Below are 24,340 nucleotides of genomic sequence, written 5' to 3'. Positions count from 1 at the left end.
GTGGAAAGCACGCTTCCTGGTTTGGATAGGAGAGCCCTGAATGTGTCTGTAGGCAGGGTGGGTGAAGCCCTTAGCAGAGAATGACCAGAGAGGATGTCCTTCCTTCTCCCTGCCCTGGTGGAAAGGCTGCTTAGACCCGCTTTTGTCCATGCTGGGACTTGGCTCCATGAGTCCTCTTACCACTTTGCATCTCGGGCATCTCTCACAGTCTAGCTGGCTTTGGGTAATGTACCCAAAATGTACCCTTTCAGCTCAGGGCCTGGGTAATGTACATAACTTGTCTCAGCTGCAGTTTCCTCATCTGTAAAATGAGAATAATGTGTACCTCACAGGGATATTGTGAGCACAGAATGAGATAACACATGTTCAGTGCCAACGATAGTGTCTCAACCATTGTGTCTTTTTAACTTTCTCTTAGAGACAGGATAAAAGAAAAGCAAAAAGGGTAAAATCTTAGCATTTTCTTGAACTGCAGAAGGAAGAATTCGGGGATGTGCCCCTGGATAACTGCTGTCTCCTCTATAAAGCAGAGAGCGGGGGAGTCCACCGAGGCAAAGGGAATGGGAAGTTTGTAGTTTTGAGGGCACTGGTAGTGACCCTGGAGGCCTCTGGGTTCTCTTCATTAGAGATATACACAAGGGTTGATGAGCAGCAGCGAAAGCCTGGCTGGGCATAGAGATGGCAGTTAGGATTGTGTGTGTGACCTTCCATAGCCAGGCATAAAGGGAATGGGGAAAGGTGTGGACAGAACTGGAGACTGACAAAACTGTTGTATTAGTCCATTCTCACACTGCTATAAAGACATACCCAAGACTGGGTAATTTATAAAGAAAAGAGGTTTAATTGGCTCACTTCTGCATGACTGGGGAGACCTCAGGAAACTTACAATCATGGCAAATGGAAAGAGGCACATCTTACATGGCAGCAGGCAAGAGAGAGGGAGAGAGTGAGCAGAAATGAGTAAAAGGGAAAGATCCCCTTATAAAACCACCAGATCTCCTGAAAACTCACTCACTGTCACAAGAACAGCGTGGGGGAAACTGTGGCCATGATCCAATCACCTCCCACTAGGTCCTGCCCTCAACACATGGGGATTGGAGGGATTACAATGCTGAGGTGAGATTTGGGTGGGGACACAGAGCCAGACCATATCAAGTGTCAAGGGGGTGTGGGGTTCTAGTGTGTGCATATGTTAGGGGATATAAATGTGCACTGGGGAGATGACAGCCAGAGTCCTCTAGTCAGATGGGAGGTGCTGATGGCCCAGGTGAATGGGGCAGGTGTGGAAGTCCTGTGGTGACAATGAGGATGCAGAGCAGGTGCCTGGCAGTGGGGTGGGGACCCCAAAGCTTGTGGCTAGAGCTGGGGTTTCAGAACATTAGATAAAAGAATTTTCAATGACTAAGGCCAAGGGATGGCTGACATCTCAAATATGATGTTCTTCATTTCTCTACTTTTTCTTCTATTCTTTGTCATATGAATACCTACCAATGAAGAAAAAGTAACCTTAGTCTTTATGCAACCTTTGTGTGGAATTCATCTGTTAATATTATTCAGCAAATATTTTTTATTTCTACATTGTGTTTGTAATAATTTTTAGTGGCTGCATTATATTATCTTTGCACATACTGCTTTGTCTTCTTTGGGATTTTTCCCTAGGATAAATTCCCAAGTGTGGGATAACTATTCTTAAAGGTGTGGATGATTTTGGGGCAGGGAGTCTTGATGGGCTGTTAGTTAATTGCTGCAGGCAGATCTACAGCAGGCAGGGAGGGCAGGCAAATGGGGAAGAAAATGAGAATATTTAATAATAGACTGTGAATGGAAGCTTTCTGTGAATATTTTAAGTCCACCTCACATAACTCTCAATTCTGTGTGCTGTCTCTGCTGGAGGCATTTACCCCAGTGAAGGGGAAAACAGAGCTGACTGGAAGTTGCATCTGTGATCGAGTAAATGGAATTTTGCTTGGCTTGGTCTTTGACGCTTTCTTTTTGGGGACTATCATCAAGAACGTGAAGATGTTGAACAAATTGTGTATCTGGCAGGGGCAGGTAGCAAGGAAAGGTAGTTTTTCTGTTCTGGAGTTATTTATTTTTTTGAAATAGAGTCTTACTGTGTCGCCCAGGCCTGAGGTACAGTGGCCCAATCTCGGCTAACTGCAATCTCTGCCTCCTGGGTTCAAGTGATTCTCATGCCTCAGCCTCCTGAGTAGCTGGGATTACAGGCACACAGCACCACACCTGGCTAATATTTGTATTTTTAGTAGAGATGGCGGTTTTGCCATGTTGGCCAGGCTGGTCTCGAACTGCTGGCCTCAACTAATCCACCCGCCTTGGCCTCTCAAAGTGCTAGGATTACAGGTATGAGCCACAGCCCCTGGCCCATTCTGGAGTTTTTTTGGGGGGGCAGGACAGAACAGTTTCATCTTGATAAATTAAAGGATTTAATAATTTTGATTGAGGGTGGAGCCAAGATGGCCAAATAGGAACAGCTCTGGTCTACAGCTCCCAGCGTGAGCGACACAGAAGACAGGTGATTTCTGCATTTCCATTTGAGGTACCGGGTTCATCTCACTAGGGAGTGCCAAACAGTGGGTGCAGGACAGTCGGTGCAGCGCACTGTGCGAGAGCCGAAGCAGGGTGAGGCATTGCCTCACTCGGGAAGCGCAAGGGGTCAGGGAGTTCCCTTTCCTAGTCAAAGAAAGGGGTAACAGACGGCACCTGGAAAATTGGGTCAGTCCTACCCTAATACTGTGCTTTTCCAACGGGCTTGGAAAACGGCACACCAGGAGATTGTGTCCCGCACCTGGCTCGGAGGGTCCTATGCCCACAGAGTCTCTGAGGCTGGGGGAGGGGCGCCCCCCATTGCCCAGGCTTGCTTAGGTAAACAAAGCAGCCAGGAAGCTCAAACTGGGTGGAGCCCACCACAGCTCAAGGAGGCCTGCCTGCCTCTGTAGGCTCCGCCTCTGGGGGCAGGGCACAGACAAACAAAAAGTCAGCAGGAACCTCTGCAGACTTAAATGTCCCTGTCTGACAGCTTTGAAGAGAGTAGTGGTTCTCCCAGCATGCAGCTGGAGATCTGAGAACGGACAGACTGCCTCCTAAGTGGGTCCCTGACCCCCGAGCAGCCTAACTGGGAGGTACCCCCCAGTAGGGACAGACTGACACCTCACTCGGCCAGGTACTCCACTGAGACAAAACTTCCAGAGGAACTATCAGACAGCTGAATTTGTGGTCTCATGAAAATCCGCTGTTCTGTAGCCACCGCTGCTGACACCCAGCCAAACAGGGTCTGGAGTGGACCTCTAGCAAACTCCAACAGACCTGCAGCTGAGGGTCCTGTCTGGTAGAAGGAAAACTAACAAACAGAAAGGACATCCACACCAAAAACCCATGTGCACATCACCATCATCAAAGACCAAAAGTAGATAAAACCACAAAGATGGGGAAAAAACAGAGCAGAAAAACTGGAAACTCTAAAAAGCAGAGCACCTCTCCTCCTCCAAAGGAACGCAGTTCCTCAACAGCAACGGAACAAAGCTGGACGGGGAATGACTTTGATGAGTTGAGAGAAGAAGGCTTCAGACGATCAAACTACTCTGAGCTACGGGAGGAAATTCAAAACAATAGCAAAGAAGTTAAAAACTTTGAAAAAAAAATTAGACAAATGGATAACTAGAATAACCAATGCAGAGAAGGGCTTAAAGGAGCTGATGGAGCTAAAAGCCAAGTTTTGAGAACTATGTGAAGATTGCAGAAGCCTCGGTAGCCGATGCGATCAACTGGAAGAAAGGGTATCAGTGATGGAAGATGAAATGAATGAAATGAAGTGAGAAGGGAAGTTTAGAGAAAAAAGAATAAAAAGAAACGAACAAAGCCTCTAAGAAATATGGGACTCTGTTAAAAGAATAAACCTACGTCTGATTGGTGTACCTGAAAGTGACGGGGAGAATGGAACCAAGTTGGAAAACACTCTGCAAGATATTATCCAGGAGAACTTCCCCAATCTAGCAAGGCAGGCCAACATTCAGATTCAGGAAATACAGAGAATGCCACAGGGATACTCCTCGAGAAGAGCAACTCCAAGACACATAATTGTCACATTCACCAAAGTTGAAATGAAGGAAAAAATGTTAAGGGTGGCCAGAGAGAAAGGTTGGGTTACCCACAAGGGGAGGCCCATCAGACTAACAGCTGATCTCTTGGCAGAAACTCTACAAGGCAGAAGAGAGTGGGGGCCGATATTCAATATTCTTTTTTTTTTTTTTTTTGAGACGGAGTCTCGCTCTGTCGCCCAGGCTGGAGTGCAGTGGCGCGATCTCGGCTCACTGAAAGCTCCGCCTCCTGGGTTCACGCCATTCTCCTGCCTCAGCCTCTCCGAGTAGCTGGGACTACAGGCGCCCGCCACCACGCCCGGCTAATTTTCTTTGTATTTTTAGTAGAGATGGGGTTTCACCGTGGTCTCGATCTCCTGACCTCGTGATCCACCTGCCTCGGCCTCCCAAAGTGCTGGGATTACAAGCATGAGCCACCTCGCCCGGCCTCAATATTCTTAAAGAAAAGAATTTTCAACCCAGAATTTCATATCCAGCCAAACTAAGCTTCGTAAGTGAAGGAGAAATAAAATACTTTACAGACAAGCAAATGCTGAGTGATTTTGTCACCACCAGGCCTGCCCTAGAAGAGCTCCTGAAGGAAGCACTGAGCATGGAAGGGAACAACCGGTACCAGCCACTGCAAAAACATGCCAGATTGTAAAGACCACTGAGGCTAGGAAGAAACTGCATCAACTAACAAGCAAAATAACCAACTAACATCATAATGACAGGATCAAATTCACACATAACAATATTAACTTTAAATGTAAATGGGCTAAATGTTCCAATTAAAAGACACAGACTGGCAAATTGGATAAGGAGTCAAGACCCATCAGTGTGCTGTATTCAGGAAACCCATCTCACGTGCAGAGACACACACAGACTCAAAATAAAGGGATGGAGGAAGATCTATCAAGCAAATGGAAAACAAAAAAAGGCAGGGGTTGCAATCCTAGTCTCTGATAAAATAGACTTTAAGCCAACAAAGATCAAAAGAGACAAAGAAGGCCATTGCATAATGGTAAAGGGATCAATTCAACAAGAGCTAACTATCCTAAATATATATGCACCCAAGACAGGAGCACCCAGATTGATAAAGCAAGTCCTGAGTGACCTACAGAGGGACTTAAACTCCCACACAATAATGATGGGAGATTTTAACACCCCACTGTCAATATTAGACAGATCAACGAGACAGAAGGTTAACAGAGATATCCAGGAATTGAACTCAGCTCTGCACAAAGTGGACCTAATAGACATCTACAGAACTCTCCACCCCAAATCAACAGAATATACATTTTTTTCAGCACCACACCACACCTATTCCAAAACTGACCACATAGTTGGAAGTAAAGCTCTCCTCAGCAAACATAAAAGAACAGAAATTATAACAAACTGTCTCTCAGACCACAGTGCAATCAAATTAGAACTCAGGATTAAGAAACTCACTCAAAACCACTCAACTACATGGAAACTGAACAACCTGCTCCGGCATGACTACTGGGTACATAATGAAATGAAGGCAGAAATAAAGATGTTCTTTGAAACCAATGAGAACAAAGACACAGCATACCAGAATCTCTGGGACACATTCAAAGCAGTGTGTAGAGGGAAATTTATAGCACTAAATGCCCACAAGAGAAAGCAGGAAAGATCCAAAATTGACACCCTAACATCACAATTAAAAGAACTAGAAAAGCAAGAGCAAACACATTCAAAAGCTAGCAGAAGGCTAGAAATAACTAAAATCAGAGCAGAACTGAAGGAAATAGAGACACAAAAAACCCTTCAAAAAATTAATGAATCCAGGAACTGGTTTTTTGAAAAGATCAACAAAATTGATAGACCACTAGCAAGACTAATAAAGAAGAAAAGAGAGAAGAATCAAATAGATGCAATAAAAAATGAAAAAGGGGATATCACCACTGATCCCACAGAAATACAATCTGCCATCCGAGAATACTACAAACACCTCTATGCAAATAAACTAGAAAATCTAGGAGAAATGGATAAATTCCTCGACAAATACACCCTCCCAAGACTAAACCAGGAAGAAGTTGAATCTCTGAATAGACCAATAACAGGTTCTGAAATTGTGGCAATAATCAATAGCCTACCAACCAAAAAGAGTCCAGGACCTGATGGATTCACAGCCGAATTCTACCAGAGGTACAAGGAGGAACTGGTACCATTCCTTCTGAAACTATTCCAATCGATAGAAAAAGAGGGAATCCTCCCTAACACATTTTATGAGGCCAGCATCGTCCTGATACCAAAGCCTGGCAGAGACACAACCAAAAAAGAGAATTTCAGACCAATATCCTTGATGAACATTGATGCAAAAATCCTCAATAAAATACTGGCAAACTGAATCCAGCAGCACATCAAAAAGCTTATCCACCATGATCAAGTGGGCTTCATCCCTGGGATGCAAGGCTGGTTCAACATACGCAAATCAATAAATGTAATCCAGCATATAAACAGAACCAAAGACAAATACCACATGATTATCTCAATAGATGCAGAAAAGGCCTTTGACAAAATTCAACAACCCTTCATGCTAAAAACGCTCAATAAATTAGGTATTGATGGGACGTATCTCAAAATAATGAGAGCTATCTATGACAAACCCACAGCCAATATCATACTGAATGGGCAAAAACTGGAAGCATTCCCTTTGAAAACTGGAACAAGACAGGGATGCCCTCTCTCACCACTCCTATTCAACATAGTGCTGGAAGTTCTGGCCAGGGCAATCAGGCAGGAGAAGGAAATAAAGGGTATTCAATTAGGAAAAGAGGAAGTCAAATTGTCCCTGTTTGCAGATGACATGATTGTATATCTAGAAAACTCCATCATCTCAGCCCAAAATCTCCTTAAGCTGATTAGCAACTTCAGCAAAGTCTCAGGATACAAAATCAATGTACAAAATTCACAAGCATTCTTGTACACCAATCACAGACAAAGAGAGAGCCAAATCATGAGTGAACTCCCATTCACAATTGCTTCAAAGAGAATAAAATACCTAGGAATCCAACTTACAAGGGATGTGAAGGACCTCTTCAAGGAGAACTACAAACCACTGCTCAGTGAAATGAAAGAGGATACAAACAAATGGAAGAACATTCCATGCTCATGGGTTGGAAGAATCAATATCGTTAAAATGGCCATACTGCCCATGGTAATTTATAGATTCAATGCCATCCCCATCAAGCTACCAATGACTTTCTTCACAGAATTGGAAAAAACTACTTTAAAGTTCATATGGAACCAAAAGAGAGCCCGCATCACCAAGTCAATCCTAAGCCAAAAGAACAAAGCTGGAAGCATCACGCTACCTGACTTCAAACTATACTGCAAGGCTACAGTAACCAAAACAGCATGGTACTGGTACCACAACAGAGACATAGATCAATGGAACAGAACAGAGCCCTCAGAAATAATGCTGCATATCTACAACTATCTGATCTTTGACAAACCTGACAAAAACAAGCAATGGGGAAAGGATTCCCTATTTAATAAATGGTGCTGGGAAAACTGGCTAGCCATATGTAGAAAGCTGAAACTGGATCTCTTCCTTACACCTTATACAAAAATTAATTCAAGATGGATTAAAGACTTACATGTTAGACCTAAAACCATAAAAACCCTAGAAGAAAACCTAGGCAATACCATCCAGGACATAGGCATGGGCAAGGACTTCATGTCTAAAACACCAAAAGCAATGGCAGCAAAAGCCAAAATTGACAAATGTGATCTAATTAAACTAAAGAGCTTCTGCACAGCAAAAGAAACTACCATCAGAGTGAACAGGCAATCTACTAAATGGGAGAAAATTTTTGCAACCTTCTCATCTGACAAAGGGCTAATATCCAGAATCTACAATGAACTCAAACAAATTTACAAGAAAAAAACAAACAACCCCATCAAAAAGTGGGCAAAGGACATGAACAGACACTTCTCAAAAGAAGACATTTATGCAGCCAAAAAACACATGCAAAAATGCTCATCGTTACTGGCCATCAGAGAAATGCAAATCAAAACCACAATGAGATACCATCTCACACCAGTTAGAATGGCCATCATTAAAAAGTCAGGAAACAACAGGTGCTGGAGAGGATGTGGAGAAATAGGAACACTTTTACACTGTTGGTGGGACTGTAAACTAGTTCAACCATTGTGGAAGTCAGTGTGGTGATTCCTCAGGGATCTAGAACTAGAAATACCATTTGACCCAGCCATCCCATTACTAGGTATATACCCAAAGGACTATAAATCATGCTGCTATAAAGACACATGCACACGTATGTTTATTGCGGCACTATTCACAATAGCAAAGAGTTGGAACCAACCCAAATGTCCAACAACGATAGACTGGATTAAGAAAATGTGGCACATATACACCATGGAATACTATGCACTCATAAAAAATGATGAGTTCATGTCCTTTGTAGGGACATGGAGGAAACTGGAAATCATTATTCTCAGTAAACTATCGCAAGGACAAAAAACCAAACACTGCACGTTCTCACTCATAGGTGGGAATTGAATAATGAGAACTCATGGACACAGGAAGGGGAACATCACACTCCGGGGACTGTTGTGGGGTGGGGGTAGGGGGGAGGGACAGCATTAGGAGATATACCTAATGCTAAATGACGAGTTAATGGGTGCAGCAAACCAACATGGCACATGGATACATATGTAACAAACCTGCACATTGTGCACATGTACTGTAAAACCTAAAGTATAGTAATAAAAAAATAAAAAAATAAAAAATAAATTAAAAAAACCAGGATAGATAATAAAAGATGAAAAAAATAATAATTTTGATTACAATCATCACAGTGTTAGTATTTTGAATAATTTTAGCAGTTAGTGGGAAACATGATTTAGATAATTTTAAAGAAATTGCAATATTTTGAATCAGAGCAAAATTTCATTAACAATATTACTGTTAATTTTTTTATGTCTTATGATTGTAATGCTTCTCCTTTTTTTCTTTTAACAGAAGAAATACAGAAAGGGGTTTATTGATGTTTCAAAAATCAAGTGTGTGGAAATAGTGAAGAATGATGATGGTGTCATTCCCTGTCAAAATAAGTATCCATTTCAGGTGAGCTGGTGCATTTCTGTGGCAGTGCAGTGCTGGGCTTAGTCATGTTTGCTCTTTGACATTCCAGTTTCCTGTCCTTGCTTTGCTGGCTGATTGGCTGATTTCTAGGTTCATTTGCCACTTTAATAGTTGTGACTTTTCTTCATGAACTGCTTAAGTCTTTGTGGCAACGTTATCTGATTCTTACGGAGTTGGGGCTAAGACTGAAAAGTGAGGGTTGAAGTTTTCCCTATGAATCTGAGCAACTGAGAAGTGAAAGGTGTGAGTTATCCTCAAGTGGAAATAAGGTTAAAAGGCTGCTTGTGATGAAAACAATAATTAGCCTTATATATTAATTAAACTATGCTTCTTTGGGGTAATCGTGTTATTTTTTTCCCCTGACAATGATTCTGTTGCATAAGGGAGGTAAATATCTCATTATTCTCATTTATGTCTGAGGAAATCAGTGCTCACCTGTTCAATAGCTTCTCCAAGGTCACCTTGTAAATGAAAAAGCCTGCCAAGCACACACACGGGCATCTCCTCTCCGGAAGAGGAGGGTCCGGCGTCCTGCGCTACTCCACATTCATGCAGGTATCTTGGTTCCCACCTGCCTTGAGAACTCAGGAGTGTGGAGTTGGATCCTGATAATCTGGAGCTCTCAGCCCCTCCCCAGCACCTCACCACTGCCTTGAGAACTCAGGAGTGTGGACTTGGATCCTGATAATCCGGAGCTCTCAGCCCCTCCCCAGCACCTCACCACTGCCTTCCCTGCTCGAGGATGTTTTTATGCTCCCCTTGAGCAGTGAATGTCCCTAGTGAAAGTCACCTTTTACCCATGGCTGTGGTCTCACCGTGTCTTGAAAGGAAAGTTGCAAAAGTCTTTTTCAATGTGGTGGAATTTTTGCTTGTTTTTAATTGCTCTTATGAAGTTATCAATTACATTGGAATTATACATTTGCCAGTTTTGGGGGATGAAGATGTTTGGGAAGCAGTGAGCCAAAATATCCAAGCTCCTGGCTTATTCTCCACTAGGGTGGCAACATCACAAATGGAGGAAGGGCTACATTTAATTTTCCTTTTCCCTGTTCCTTATTTTATAGCTACCATTTCTCTGAGTGAAGGACAGGGACAGTAGGTGCTTAGAGAGGTGACTTTGAGGCCAAACTGCCTGATTTGCTTACTGGCTATGTGAGCTTGTGTAAGTCACTTAACCTCTCTGTGCCTGTTTCCTCTCTTGAAAAATGGGAATAATAACAATAATAGTACTCATTTCATAGGGTTGTTATGAGGATTAACTGATGTGATATATAAATAGCTTTGACATATAATCAGAGCAAGGTAAGTGGTAGTTGCTATTATTACTATTGCTATTCTCTTACTACTGCTGCTGCTATTAATATTATACCTAATATTACACCTACCACCTGGATCTAGAAGTAAGATAAATTTAAACCTTCTTCGTAACTATGTTGAATGCATATATAATGGAAATTTAGCAGAGAACCATTCCTACCACACTTCTTTTTTTTTTCCTTTGAGATGAAGCCTTGCTTTGTCACCCAGGCTGGAGTGCAATGGTATGATCTCAGCTCACTGAGACCTCCACTTCCCAGGTTCAAGCGATTCTCATGCCTCAGCCACCAAAGTAGCTGGGATTATAGGCATGTACCATCACGCCCTGCTAATTTTTGTATTTTTAGTAGAGACAGGGTTTCACCATGTTGGCCAGGCTGGTCTCGAACTCCTGGCCTCAAGTGACCTGCCTGCCTCAGCCTCCCAAAGTGCTGAGATTACAGTCGTGAGCCACTGCACCGGGCCTCCTACCACAGCTTTGATGGCTGTTAGACATGTTAGGGATTGACAGCATTGGGGATCTGTGGCTCTCATGATTCTGGACCCAGAATTAGGATTTTTGCTGTCCAAGAAAGAGAGATTCACTCTGCAAGTTTTGGGTTGCTTTTAAGAATGATAATACAAGTAGAACAGAAAGCATTCCAACCTTGAACTATTAAAATTGTTGAGATGAATAAATATGAGAAAAGTTCGAAAACAATCTGAAAAATTAAATCAAGAAGGGATAAGCTTGAGCTTTATACAATTTAAAGCAGCATGATTTGAAAGGTGAAAAATACCCTCTCTTATTATAACTTAAGTATAACTAAGAAAGTATAGATCCTAGTTTCAGATTTTCATACTGAAATTTTACATTAGGTTCAGATGCAAAGTGAAAACAATAAAAGTAGAAGTAGGCCGGGCGCGGTGGCTCACGCTTGTAATCCCAGCACTTCGGGAGGCTGAGGCGGGCGGATCACGAGGTCAGGAGATCGAGACCACAGTGAAACCCCGTCTCTACTAAAAAATACAAAAAATTAGCCGGGCGTGGTGGCGGGCGCCTGTAGTCCCAGCTACTCGGAGAGGCTGAGGCAGGAGAATGGCGTGAACCCGGGAGGCGGAGCTTGTAGTGAGCCGAGATTGCGCCACTGCACTCCAGCCTGGGCGACAGAGCGAGACTCCGTCTCAAAAAAAAAAAAAAAGTAGAAGTAGACGTTTTCGGCTGGGCGCGGTGGCTCACGCCTGTAATCCCAGCACTTTGGGAGGCCGAGGTGGGCAGATCACGAGGTCAGGAGATTGAGACCACGGGGAAACCCCGTCTCTACTAAAAATACAAAAAATTAGCCAGGCGTGGTGGCGGGCGCCTGTAGTCCCAGCTACTCGGGAGGCTGAGGCAGGAGAATGGCGTGAACCCGGGAGGTGGAGCTTGCAGTGAGCCGAGATCGCGCCACTGCACTCCAGCCTGGGCGACAGAGCGAGACTCCGTCTCAAAAAAAAAAAAAAAAGAAGTAGACGTTTTCAAAAGACACTGGGAGAAGAAAGAGGGATGGATGGAGAAAATGGTGGGGAATCCGTACCAGCTGCCTAGATGGGATGGTTCCTCCTTCATGCTTTTCTAGATGAGTCATTCTGATGGCAGCTGGGAGATCCCCAGGAGCTGGCATGTCTTCCCTGGGCTTCAAACCCAGATCTGTCTACCTTTTGTCTGTGCTGTTTCTCCTACACCACACCGTTAAGTCTATGGAATAAATGAATGAGTGGATGGAAGATATAAATAGGAGGGTGGGTAACTACGAGTGGGTAGTGTTACTGAGGGAGAGTATTCCCTCCTTGTTTAAATGGTTTCTGCACTTGAAGTTTGCAAAGCTCTTCCCTCCCCAACAGCCTCTGCTGTGGTAGGATGACTCAGCACAAGAATTAAGGCCGCGAGAAACGCAGCTCCCTGGACCCTCCTCCCCAGGAGGCCAACATGGTGTGATCTGAGGTTTGCTCAAGGAGATACTGGCCCACAAATATCTCTTCAGCCTACCAAACAACCTGAGATGCCAACACAGGGCGCTATTCCTAGAAACTTCTCGTAGAAATACAAATGCCCCAAGTTAGCTAGGTAATATATCAAGCTAGTTTTAGTTATCGAAACTCTGAATTTGGATTAGGTGTGTTTTTGGTGGGGAGAGGCGGTTAGCTAGTCTAACAAACTTTAAGGAAGTTTTACAGGCTCTTGGTACGGACACGAGATGAGTTTTGTGGGGAAGTTAGACTGCTTGGAGTCTGGAAAGGCAGATTCCAGGAGGGCAACAGTCAAGGGATATTTGGGGGTTAAATATCCTACTCATATGACTTAATCTCAGCCACTTTGGTTTTGTCATTTGAAAAATGAGGATTCTAACACTAAGAAAGAACTGGATTGCTGTTTGGATGATATGAGGCAGTGCACGTAAAGTGCTTAGCCCAATTGTGGGGACTCAGTAAATTATTATAATAAATGAAATTGTTCTTACAATACGCCACAGGTTTCTGGAAGGTCCGAGGCCCTAGCAGTCTTTTCCAGACATCTCACTGTCAATTCAGAATGACTAGTTCATGGTGCATGGTTCCTTCTGCACAGAGTTGGTTGTGTGGGCAAGCCCGCATAAATGTGAAAATCACGGAGCAAATGAGGAAACACATCTCTTCACATCTCCTTTAGCACTTTATCGCTCTGATATCATGGCTCACTTTCTGTCTTGTAATAAGGTATTTCTATATTTGTCTTGGAAATAGGCTTCATGTCCGATTCATTTATGTGTCTTGTGCAGTTCCAGCAAGGTGCCGAATGGTATATAGCATCATTTGTTCTATGGTGTTCACATTAACAGTGCATTTCTGGCTGGTTACCATGGCTCTCACACCTGTAGTCCTAGCACTTTGGAGGCCCAGGTGGGAAGATCACTTGAGCCTAGGGGTTCCAGGTTGTAGTGAGCTGTAATTCCACCACTGCCATCCAGCATGGGCAACAGAGCAAGACCCTGTCTCTAAGAAAAAAAAAAAAAAAAAGTACATTCCTTTGATTTAAATGAACAAGAAGGAATTATCTATTGAATATGGTCAGTGATAACCATTTATCAATGAAAGAGCTATTTGATTTTCAATCCAGTGGGTGTGGACGTGACAAAGGGAGGTTTCTAGCCATGTATTACTTTTTAGCCAGTCTAGACGGTTTTTCTGCCTCGTGACTGACCAGGAAGAATAAAATGACAAAATTTCTGGCTTAGTTTCCCAGGGTTATCTTATTAATAATATTAGAAGTGTTAAAAATAAGACATTTAATTGCCCACCAAGGACTACCTCTAAGTGAGGCACTGTGGTTAAGAGGCTGGGCTCTGGAGTCTGAATTCTGGCTTTCTGGATTACCAGCCAAATGGCGATGGGCAGGTTAGGCAGTGCAACATCAGGGGACAGCATCTGCAGTGCGTGGTGCATGAGTGGTATCTGCTGAAGTTACACAGGAGTGGGGGCCTGGATAGGCCTTTATTTTCTCATTTATAAAATAGAAAAACTCGTACCTTGATGGCAGGATTAATTGAGTTAAGGTCTGTAAAGCACACAGCACAGTGCTGGCATAGTCAGTGCTTAATCCAGTTAGCTACTGCAATTACTGATAGTGGCAAAAGGAAACTATAAGAGTGATGCTGAAGGAGTAGTCCATTCATCTAAAATATTATTTAGAGAAATACTGAATGTCTGTTACACCAAGTTTATCTAAGGAACTTTAGTTAATTGGATTGAAAGAAATACTGAGGTTAATGAAGTATCCTGGCCTTTTTTTTTTCTTCTATAAAACATGGTCCTTTGCAAAACGTGTATTCTACTTAATGTAGAAATGAAGAAGTATTTGCACTTTTGTAAGAAAGTAACCTGGGTTTTCTGGATATGAAGTTATTGACTTTCAGTTATTTGAGAATCATTTATTGGTGCCTGTAGTACCAAAGGTTCTGTGCTAGACAGAAGTGCTGTGTCTAAGTCCTCCTCACCAATTCCATCTTTTGTTTTATTTTAGGTTGTTCATGATGCTAACACACTTTACATTTTTGCACCTAGTCCACAGAGCAGGGACCTGTGGGTGAAGAAGTTAAAAGAAGGTAAAACTCAACGAAATATTACTCTGTATATAATTGGAAGATGTATAATATTGTTATCATTAAGACAGAAATACAGCTAATGTATCTATTGCATTTGTAATCTGTTAATCTACAGTAAGTGTTTCTCCAAGGATATGCTGTTGTTGTTAGTTATACCAGCATATTGAAGATAACTTCCCTTTTTAAAATCTGATTTTTTTCTAGTAGATAAAGTTTCCAAGAAAAGCACGCTCCCATTTAATGTGTAATATATCTGAAGGTGATAAAGCACAAGCTTTTATGATAACAGAATTTGGTGTTTTCTTGTTTTTTTTTTGTTTGTTTGTTTTGTTTTGTTTTGTTTTTTGTTTTTTTTGAGACAGAGTTTCACTCTGTCACCCAGGCTGGAGTGCAGTGGTGTGATCTCGGCTCACTGCAACCTCCGCCTCCTGGGTTCAAGTGATTCTCCTGCCTCAGCCTCCCGAGTAGCTAGGATTACAGGCACCCACCACCACGCCCGGCTAATTTTTGTATTTTTAGTAGGGACAGGGTTTCACCATGTTGGCCAGGCTGGCCTTGAACTGCTGACCTCAGGTGATCTGCCCGCCTTGGCCTCCTAAAGTGCTGGGATTACAGACATGAGCCGCTGCGCCCGGCCCAGAATTTGGTATTTTCTAAGAAAGTGCCCATGTAGTCAATATTTGGTGTGGATGGAGTGACATATTCATGAAGGGTTTAAATGGATGATTTGTCCTGCATAGTCCTCATTGCTTCCCCTATAGAACAAAATGGTGGCAGGTTGACTTTTGCGTTTCTCCATCATTGGTGTAGCAGCAGTCATTTCTGCTAACAAGGTTGCTTCACACACACAAAAAAGAAGGGGTCAAAGAGAACTATAGAGCTTTTCTGAATGCTGAGTCCTATGATCTAAGGGCATTCTTATAGTAAACATAGTATCCAAGGAATAAGTAATGATCGACACTGTTACTTACGAAACATTCTGTAGTCGCTTTTGTATTTCACTAATCATTACTATATCTGTGAATTACAGAAATAAAGAACAACAATAATATTATGATTAAATATCATCCTAAATTCTGGACAGATGGAAGTTATCAGTGTTGTAGACAAACTGAAAAATTAGCACCCGGATGTGAAAAATACAATCTTTTTGAGAGTAGTAAGTATTCATTTTATTCCATAATTATATTGTGCTTAGAATGAACATATTATTGGTATGGTGAGAAAGTGACACGGTTTTGATTAAGTACAGCACACTTTCTAGTACAGTGTAAATGTAGGGTAGGTGTGTTTTGTAAGAAAAATTATATTTAGTTACGGTGGGAACTTCTCATGGAATCAAAAGGTCTATTTTGGGAAGCTTTTATCACAATATTGAATCTTGTTCAAAATGAATCCATTGAAAGTGTGAGCCTAATGTGGCACTGTCAGCAGCTTTGAAAAGCATTAATGTTCTTCAACAAATAAACCAAGATGTGGAGCTAGAAACCTCATGTAGCAGTGCATCCACAGTCTGGTTAGGGCTGTTCTCATTTTGATGGGGTATAGCAGTATGGATTTCAGTAGTGGCTTCAGTCTGTTAGAAGAGTAAGATGTCATAATGATACTCACATGTAAATGTTGAGATGAACAATGTCTAAGGTAAATTTTAACACCTAAGACCTTTATAAATCCTGGGAATGAGAGACCCTTAGTCATAAGCTAAAAATACATGGAGATTGTTAAGTTACTAGTGCTGTAGTAGGACACCCATAGTAATGATTGGATATACCGTTTCCTGCTGGTGCCATGCAGAATGCTCACTGGGTCCATCAGAACTGATAGAGCTTCTGGATATGGCAGAACTGCTACCTGGCAGGGATGCTGTATTATGAACGAGGCCAGACCAGATGACCTTCTCAGTCCATCCAGCCCTCAGTTCTATGAGTCCTGGCACCCTGATTCTCTTGGGATATCCTCACATTAACTTAGCACATTAAAGAGGAAGCCCAAGTTTCTAAGGCTGTTCCCTATTTTTTTTTTTTTAATGTCTTAAGGTTTGGTATTAGTGAATGCACAGTCTGACCTGCTGTAAAAAGAGACCCAAAAGTTACAGTGACTTAAACTAGAGAGAAATTTATTTCAGTCTCATGTAATAACCTACAGGTGATAGGTGGGTGATCTGGGGCTGGGGGTATTCCTACAGTGGTTCCTCGCGTTGCTCCAGCTCTAGCAGTCTTTCTCTTCCTGGAAGCAGAAAGAAGGGGGTCAAGGATGAGATATATATATAAAAGGAAATCCTTTTAGGGATGAGATCTAAAAATGGCACACCCCATTTGTACACAGAATCCTTTGATTAGAATTTGGTCCCATTGCCACACCTAGCTGGGAAACATTCTTTATCTTGGGTAGCCTTGTGTCAGCCAAAACTCTAGGACTGTGGACTGTAGAGGAAGGGACAGCCAAAGCTGATTAATTTCTCAGTGTTGTCATGATTTCAATGTTTGATTCCATGAGCATTGTTGAGTGCCCAGTTTATGCAGTGGTAGGAATACAAAGAACTGGCCTGGCCTCAATCCCTGTGGAATTTATAGTCTGTTCAGAAAGGCAGAAATGCAAACCAGCTATAATAGCAGTTTTTAATTCTGTTCTAAAAAATAGAGACACAAGCAGCATACACCAGAGTTGGTCAGAGTGTGCTGCTTGTCTATGTGTTAATTCCCACTTTTCCTTAAAACTACCAATATCGTATTTTTATCAATTATTGGTAGATAGCATTTTTACTTGTTTTTGTTGTTGGCATTTTCAGGTATAAGGAAAGCACTACCTCCAGCACCAGAAACAAAGAAGGTAGGTGGTCTTTAGCTTTCGATAGTAAATCTTTACATTTTAAGCCTTTAAGTCTTAAGTTTTGGTAGTGTTTGTGGCTTATTGAGTATGTGGTTTATTCATTGATGTGACACAATTTTCCCCTAGGACCATCTCAGAAGCAGATGTGCTATAGCTTATTTCAATTTTTTGTGGTGTCAAATAATACCAATTTAATTGTATGAGATTTTATCATTGGAGATCCTGTTATCATCTGGCATTTTGCCTCTATTTTCACTTAAAGAGTTGTATTAAGAGGAGTGGGACTTTAGATAAATATTTCAGTCTTAAGACGACGCTGTGACAAAGAAGTGACTTCACTGATATAATGATGTGCCTTTCAGGAGTGGGGTATAGTGGAGAAAACATGCACTTTGGACCCATTCAAGACTTGATCTGGTATGAGTGACTTTGAGTGGGTTAATTACATCATTGTTACCTTAGTTATGAAACAGGAATTACAATACTCTTCTTCATGAGAGTTTGTTGGATTATAGTAAGTAGACTCGAGGTTTCTACTTTATTCTGTGGTGATGTATGACTCATTTAGTGTTTTGATTCATGATCAGTTTCATATAGAAGACTAAACTTTCAAATGTTATCTTCCTTGTTTAGCGAAGGCCTCCCCCACCAATTCCACTAGAAGAAGAAGATAATAGTGAAGAAATCGTTGTAGCCATGTATGATTTCCAAGCGACAGAAGGACATGATCTCAGATTAGAGAGAGGCCAAGAGTATCTCATTTTAGAAAAGAATGATGTTCATTGGTGGAGAGCAAGAGATAAATATGGGTAAGTATTCCCTCTCTGTGTGGGACATGCAGTGGGTGGGTGGGAGTCAAGTGCTGAGTGAGAAGAAGATAAGTCGTAACTATCGTGTAATGAGACTAATTTCACCAGCCATAAATGGAAGCACACCTTATTACTTTGTAGTAACACAGTCCTTTCTCAGTGGTCACTCAGTAAATGCAAATTGATCAATCACTTCTTTTCAAAAGTTAGAATACATTGGTCTCTTTCTCATCTGATACATGTTTAATATGATTATTTTGACCTTGAGGGAAATTAAATTTTATATTTTGTCCCCACCTGCCATAAGTAAGTAATCTTAGATTTTTCTAAGAAATAGTTTATTGTAATTTTTTTCTTAGACTCTCTCTCTCTCTCTATGTACATACGTGTGTGTGTGTGTGTGTGTGTGTGTGTGTATACACAGTGCAATGAAGCCTCTTCTCACTTCTTTCTCTCTCCCCATGAATATATGGAGGAGTAAGAGAATAGATATATAATATGTATATGCGTGTGTCTATATATGTGCATATGTTTGTGTATGTATATATAAAATATATACATATGTACATGCAGGAAATTAAACAGCAAGCTTTTTTTTGTACAAGTTAATTTAGGATTTAAAGAAAACAGTCCTTTCAACCCTATCATTGATAAATATATGGGCCGATAGGGGTAACTGTAGGGGATGAGTATCTTGCAGGCTTCATAAGCAAACTCTGTATCCTGTGTTTACCTCTGCAGTGCAATCCCGCTTATACTCTGAGTTCCAGTGGATGAGAAGAGGAGAACTTTTTGTCCTGCCAGAGCACATTCTTCTTCCACCTGCCCTCTCACCTCCCAGCCCAGCCCCAATTTCAAGTCACTGTTGCTCAGTTCACTTCTGGAGAAGCAGTGGAAACCTCTGGTTTAGGCAGGGTCCTTCTCTTCTGCTTGATTCCTAGGCATGGTGCATATATGAGTGCTGTTTTTCTGTGCGTTATTAACTTATTTGCAACTCTTAACCTTTTATTCCATGTTTACAAGAAGGTTGTCACTGCTTCTCTTTATCAGATGCTGTATAAGATTGATTTCTATTTTTAATTTTTTTTGTTGTAGAAATTTTCAAGCATCCAAAAAGTATATAATAGTATAATGGAATCTCTTTTTGCTTGACTTCAAAAATTACCAACATTTTGCCAGTCTAATCCTCCTATTTTTTTCTAGAATATTTAAAAGTAGATTCAAGTCATCATGTTATTTCACTCCTAAATCTAAATTCTAAAGACTTTAAAAAAAAAACACCGCCATGTCATTATCATTCTTAATAATAGTATTTTAAATAAGATCATCTGTAGACTTTCCCTTAATAGTTTTGTACCTGGAGGAAGAGTACAAATGAAAATCCACATAACATATATCTAAGTATTTAGGAGTTATAAATCAGGCTAACAGACTTTATCCTCCAACTTGACAAATACCCTTTCATAGTGACAAGAAAGGCACGGTTTGGATTTAGAGCTCTGTGTCAGAATGTTGCAGTGCATGGAAAGCTGGCACTGGGGGCTACCTCTCTTCTTTCTTCCCTCCTGCCCTGGCTCTATCTCTCATGTACCATATGGATCTTCCAACCTGTACACCCACACTCTTACTGTGTGGTTTGCAAAAGCTACCCCGCATCCTGGCCACACCTTCAGCCTCAGTGAAAGGGAATGCACGTGGCCAGCCAGCACAATTTGGTTTTTGGAAGATGGACCCAGTAGAAGGCCCATGTAGACTTTGGAAATGAGCAGGGAATTCTGGGGTCCTAGTTACCCAGAAAGGAGCATGGGAACACAGGTCAGAGGGAAGATGCGCTTTTGCAGAGCTCTCAAAAGTATGGGGTCAGAGCAAGAGCTTCTCTGGCCCAGGTCTAAGGATGGAACCAATTATGTGATTCCAGTTTCCCCGATTAGCTCTAATACTTATTTTTACGGTTGGTTTATTCAAACCAGGACCCACACACTGCATTTTGGTTAATATATCTCTTATGTTTCTCTTATTCCACATTTTTGATTTATTGATGAAAGCAGGTCATTTAACACTAAAATGAGCCATAATCTAGATTACACGGATTGTTTTCTTGTGGTGTCACTTAATATGCCTGTGTTTCTTGTATTTCTTATGAACCGGCAAGTAGAGCTAGAGGCTTGATCACATTAGAAGGTGATCTCTGGCTGTCCTGCTTTTAATAATGCTAAGATTGCTTAGTGGTTCAGGCGTCAGACTTGTTCCTCTGTCATAAAGTTCTTCATTGGTGTTTACCCTGATGATTTGGGGGTTCATTAATGATTCTTGAGAGTCATTATTTCATTAGGGGTTACAAAATAGTGATTTCCTAATTTCGTCATTCCATCTGCGTTTAGTAGTTCTCTAAAGAAGAACTGCCTCATCTACCAATTCGTTTAGTTCATGAAGGAAAGGAAAGATGAAATTTGGATTCTTAAACTTTTACTAATTTTCAGAATAATGAGTTGATGACTGAGCTTTCTCTAGTAATAACAATGGTAACCAACAGTTTATTTTTAGTGTTACTATGGATACTTATATATTTGGTTCCAATCTATTGCCACCATTATTCTTTTTGCTTGAATTGGCCAATTTCAGGTCGATGGTAGCTGTTTTTGGTAGAGGACCCTGTTAGTTTTTCTCTCCTGCTTTCTGGCTCAGTGAAATGGCTCAAGTTATCTTGTATTTATTTTTCTGGCCAAACTTACAATTTGACATTTTTCTTTTCTTTTTTTTTTTTTTTTTGAGACGGAGTCTCGTTCTGTCTCCCAGGCTGGAGTGCTGAAATGCAGTGGTGCGATCTCGGCTCATTTCAACCTCCGCCTCCCAGGTTCAAGTGATTCTTGTGCCTCGGCCTCCCAAGTAGCTGGGATTATATGCATGTTCCACCACGTCCAGCTAATTTTTGTATTTTTTAGTAGAGACAGGGTTTCACTGTGTTGGCCAGGAGGGTCTTGAATTCCTGGCCTCAAGTGATCTGCCTGCCTTGGCCTCCCAAAGTGCTGGGATTACAGGCGTGAGCCACTGCACCTGGACACAATTTGACATTTTTCTAAGGACTGGCTCCTTTTAGTCACAAATGGTATTTGGAGACGGTGGCAATGCTAAGATTTTAACTGCTGCTGGATTGCCATTCCTTCTGGGCCTTTCTCGGTGCAACAGAGCTACCTATATGCACATATTTGTGTGTGTGTGTGTGTGTGTGTGTGTGTGTATTATGAGTTCTTACTAATACTTTAAATTCAAATTTAAGATTATAAGGTTTCTACTCAATTTTTAAATTTTATATGTGTATCTCTTTTCTTATGCTGAAAACCTTAGCTCCTACTGACATAAGAGTGCATCTTAAATTGTGATGTGTGTAAAAGTCATTTGGGGTAAAATCAGACATTTTTTGACCTCACATAGGTCTTCTTAGTTCACATTTATTGGGTTATGACCCAAGAATTTGCTGTTTTAACAAGTGCCCCAAATGATACTGACCCAAAGGCCAGGAATTAGCCTTTGTGAAACTATTCTATAGGAACTATGGAGGTATTAGAGTGGTGGGTATTTTTAATCCAACACTTTGACTTTTCTCAAGTAGTGGTTTCTTTAGCACATACCACCAAAATTGTGAATTCTGGAGACGTATTGTGGAACGTTGGAGGAGCACAGGACCTAGTCACAAGTCCAGAGTTCGAGTTCTGGTCCTGTTGCTGGCTCACTTTAGGATCTTTGGGAAAAAAAATCCTATAATCTTTCTAAGCTTTAGTTTCCCCACCAGAAAATGGGTACAATAATGCCTGCCTACCCCAGAATTTTTATGGGGACCAAAAGTGAAAGTACTTTGTAAAATGCCAAGTGAATTACAGATACTGAATTTTGGGGGGTCAGCTAGTCTTTCTTATAAGCTTTAAGCAATATTATGCTCTATTTCAAGAGGCAATAATCTTTCTTTCTTTTAATAACCTCCCAGTAATCTTAGTTTACCTGAAGTATTTTTCTTATTTCTAGGAATGAAGGATATATCCCAAGCAATTATGTAACGGGAAAGAAATCAAACAACTTAGATCAATATGAGTAAGTAAATGTTTATTTTGTGAATGTGGAAAATCAGAAAGTTTTCATTTTCCTAATTATGTAAGGCATTTTGAAGATTAATGGATTATCTTTCATGATTCTTTGAAGGGGGTGCTAAAATAGCCTTAACCTCAATTGTCTGATGTGGTGAAAGACTGAGAATTAATCTCTATAATATATTTTTCCTGAAGGTACTGTGTGAATGGAGTTACATAAGCTTATGTACATAAATTACATAAGCATAATTAAACTGATTTGAAATAAATCACAGATTAGCTGACTTTGAAATACAGATCATGTCCATTCATTCAGGATATAAGCAGAACAGTTTCCAGAGTGGAAATGTTAATAAGAAAAAATTACTCAAATTAATTAGAGTTGACCTTTGTCAACATTAGTATATTTCCGTTCAATCTTTTTACTATTTTTGAAAAGATAGAATCATGCTTATTTCCTCATACACTTTAATATTCTTTGAAAACATTTTCCTAGCTACATTTTATTTCATTTGATCATAAATTTATTAAATATTTACTGAGATCTTAGCATGTATCAAGCATTATGTATGGCCTTAGGGACATAACCAGGCAGATGGCACGTGGATGTCCAATAATTTGTGTAATCATTTCCTTATTTGTGTGGTTTAGGTTGTTTTAGGTACCTTTGCTATACTTAAAAAACAGTGGGATAACCTCTTGTTTCTTATCTTAAACTGGGTCTCTAAAATCTATGTGGTGGGCTACAGGCTGTGCCTGAACATTGTAAGGGCTCCCAACGCATGCCGTCAAATTGCTTTCCAGATAACTTGTATTATTTATATACCCACTAGCAGTGTGTGGCCAAGTTGTAATGTGAGGCTTATATACATCAAACGCTCTTTTATGCTCATTCTGAGGTGGGGTATTGATGCTTCATTCACTTCCTTAAAAACAACAGCAACAACAAGCTGTTCCTCTCTTCGTGTCACTTGCTATACCATAAGTGTACCTTAACATCTAGGAAAGGGTTAACAAGTTCAGAAAGCCACAGTGCTCAGTGGGTGTGATCTCTCAGAGTAATTTTAGAAGCAGGAGAGAGTATAAACAATATATAAATAAAGTAGCATTTCTGCCCTTAAGTCAAATAGATTTTTGGAAAAATTATAAAATCCTTAGAATGAGGGAAGGTGCTAAAAGGTGAAAACTTGGGCCTGGTTTTAAAGCGATAGTGTGGAGAACTGATTGAATTTGGGAAAAGAGGATGCTTGGAAGCCAGATAATAATCCTTATCTAAATATGAGAACTCCTTTTATGACTCATGTGATTTCAGATGAGCTTTTTCAATATTGAAGTTTATGATTCATGGCCCCGAGTGTTTCAAACGTACCTTAATTTGGAAATTTTCTCTCTTCCGAGAAATTTTCTTCCTCTGCATAACTCTGTACTTCAGTCTCCAGCGTGGGAGTGCCACTGCATTCTGTTCAGAGGCCAGGGAATCCACATGGCCTTTGTACCGTGCCCAGTAGAAGACCAAGGGGAAACCTGTTCCCATGTGGGCAGGCAGAGACCCTATTCTGTCTTCCTGCTCCATGTTCTGTTTTGTTTTGTTTTGTTTTGGCCAAAGTCCATCCTGTAACACAATTGTATCAGTCAGGGTTCTCTAGAGGGACAGAACTAATAGGATAGATGTATATATAAAAGGGAGTTTATTAAGGATTACTGACTCACGATCACAAGGTGAGGTCCCATAATAGGCCATCTGCAAGCTGAGGAGCAAGGAAGGCAGTCTGAGTCCCAAAGCTGAAGAACCTGGAGTCCAATGTTCGAGGGCAGGAAGCATCCAGCACGGGAGAAGGATGTAGTCCAGAAGACTAAACCAGTCTAGTCTTTCCAAGTTCTTCTGCTGGCTTTTATTTTGGTTGTGCTGGCAGCTGAATAGATCGTGCCCACCCAGATTGAGGGTGGGTCTGCCTTTCCCAGTCCACTGACC

General features: G+C 41.2%; 1 protein-coding gene across 7 annotated transcripts in view; it reads left to right on the top strand.

Annotated features, from left to right (window-relative positions):
• Window positions 1-24,340, top strand: part of TEC (tec protein tyrosine kinase) — a 147,352-nt gene that overhangs the window by 97,592 nt on the left and 25,420 nt on the right. For 5 of the 7 annotated variants that reach the window (XM_055246735.2, XM_063619497.1, XM_055246734.2 and 2 more), the window contains 6 exons: window positions 9,109-9,213; window positions 14,567-14,648; window positions 15,679-15,807; window positions 17,437-17,477; window positions 18,111-18,286; window positions 22,307-22,372. In XM_055246735.2, the coding sequence (XP_055102710.1) occupies window positions 9,109-9,213; window positions 14,567-14,648; window positions 15,679-15,807; window positions 17,437-17,477; window positions 18,111-18,286; window positions 22,307-22,372 (599 nt within the window). The remainder of the gene's footprint in view (window positions 1-9,108; window positions 9,214-14,566; window positions 14,649-15,678; window positions 15,808-17,436; window positions 17,478-18,110; window positions 18,287-22,306; window positions 22,373-24,340) is intronic. The other 2 variants (XM_063619498.1, XM_063619496.1) reach the window with 1 other exon arrangement.

Source organism: Symphalangus syndactylus, chromosome 16, assembly GCF_028878055.3.
Source record: "Symphalangus syndactylus isolate Jambi chromosome 16, NHGRI_mSymSyn1-v2.1_pri, whole genome shotgun sequence".
Taxonomy (NCBI): Eukaryota; Metazoa; Chordata; class Mammalia; order Primates; family Hylobatidae; genus Symphalangus; species Symphalangus syndactylus.
This window is presented reverse-complemented; position numbering and strand designations above follow the sequence as displayed.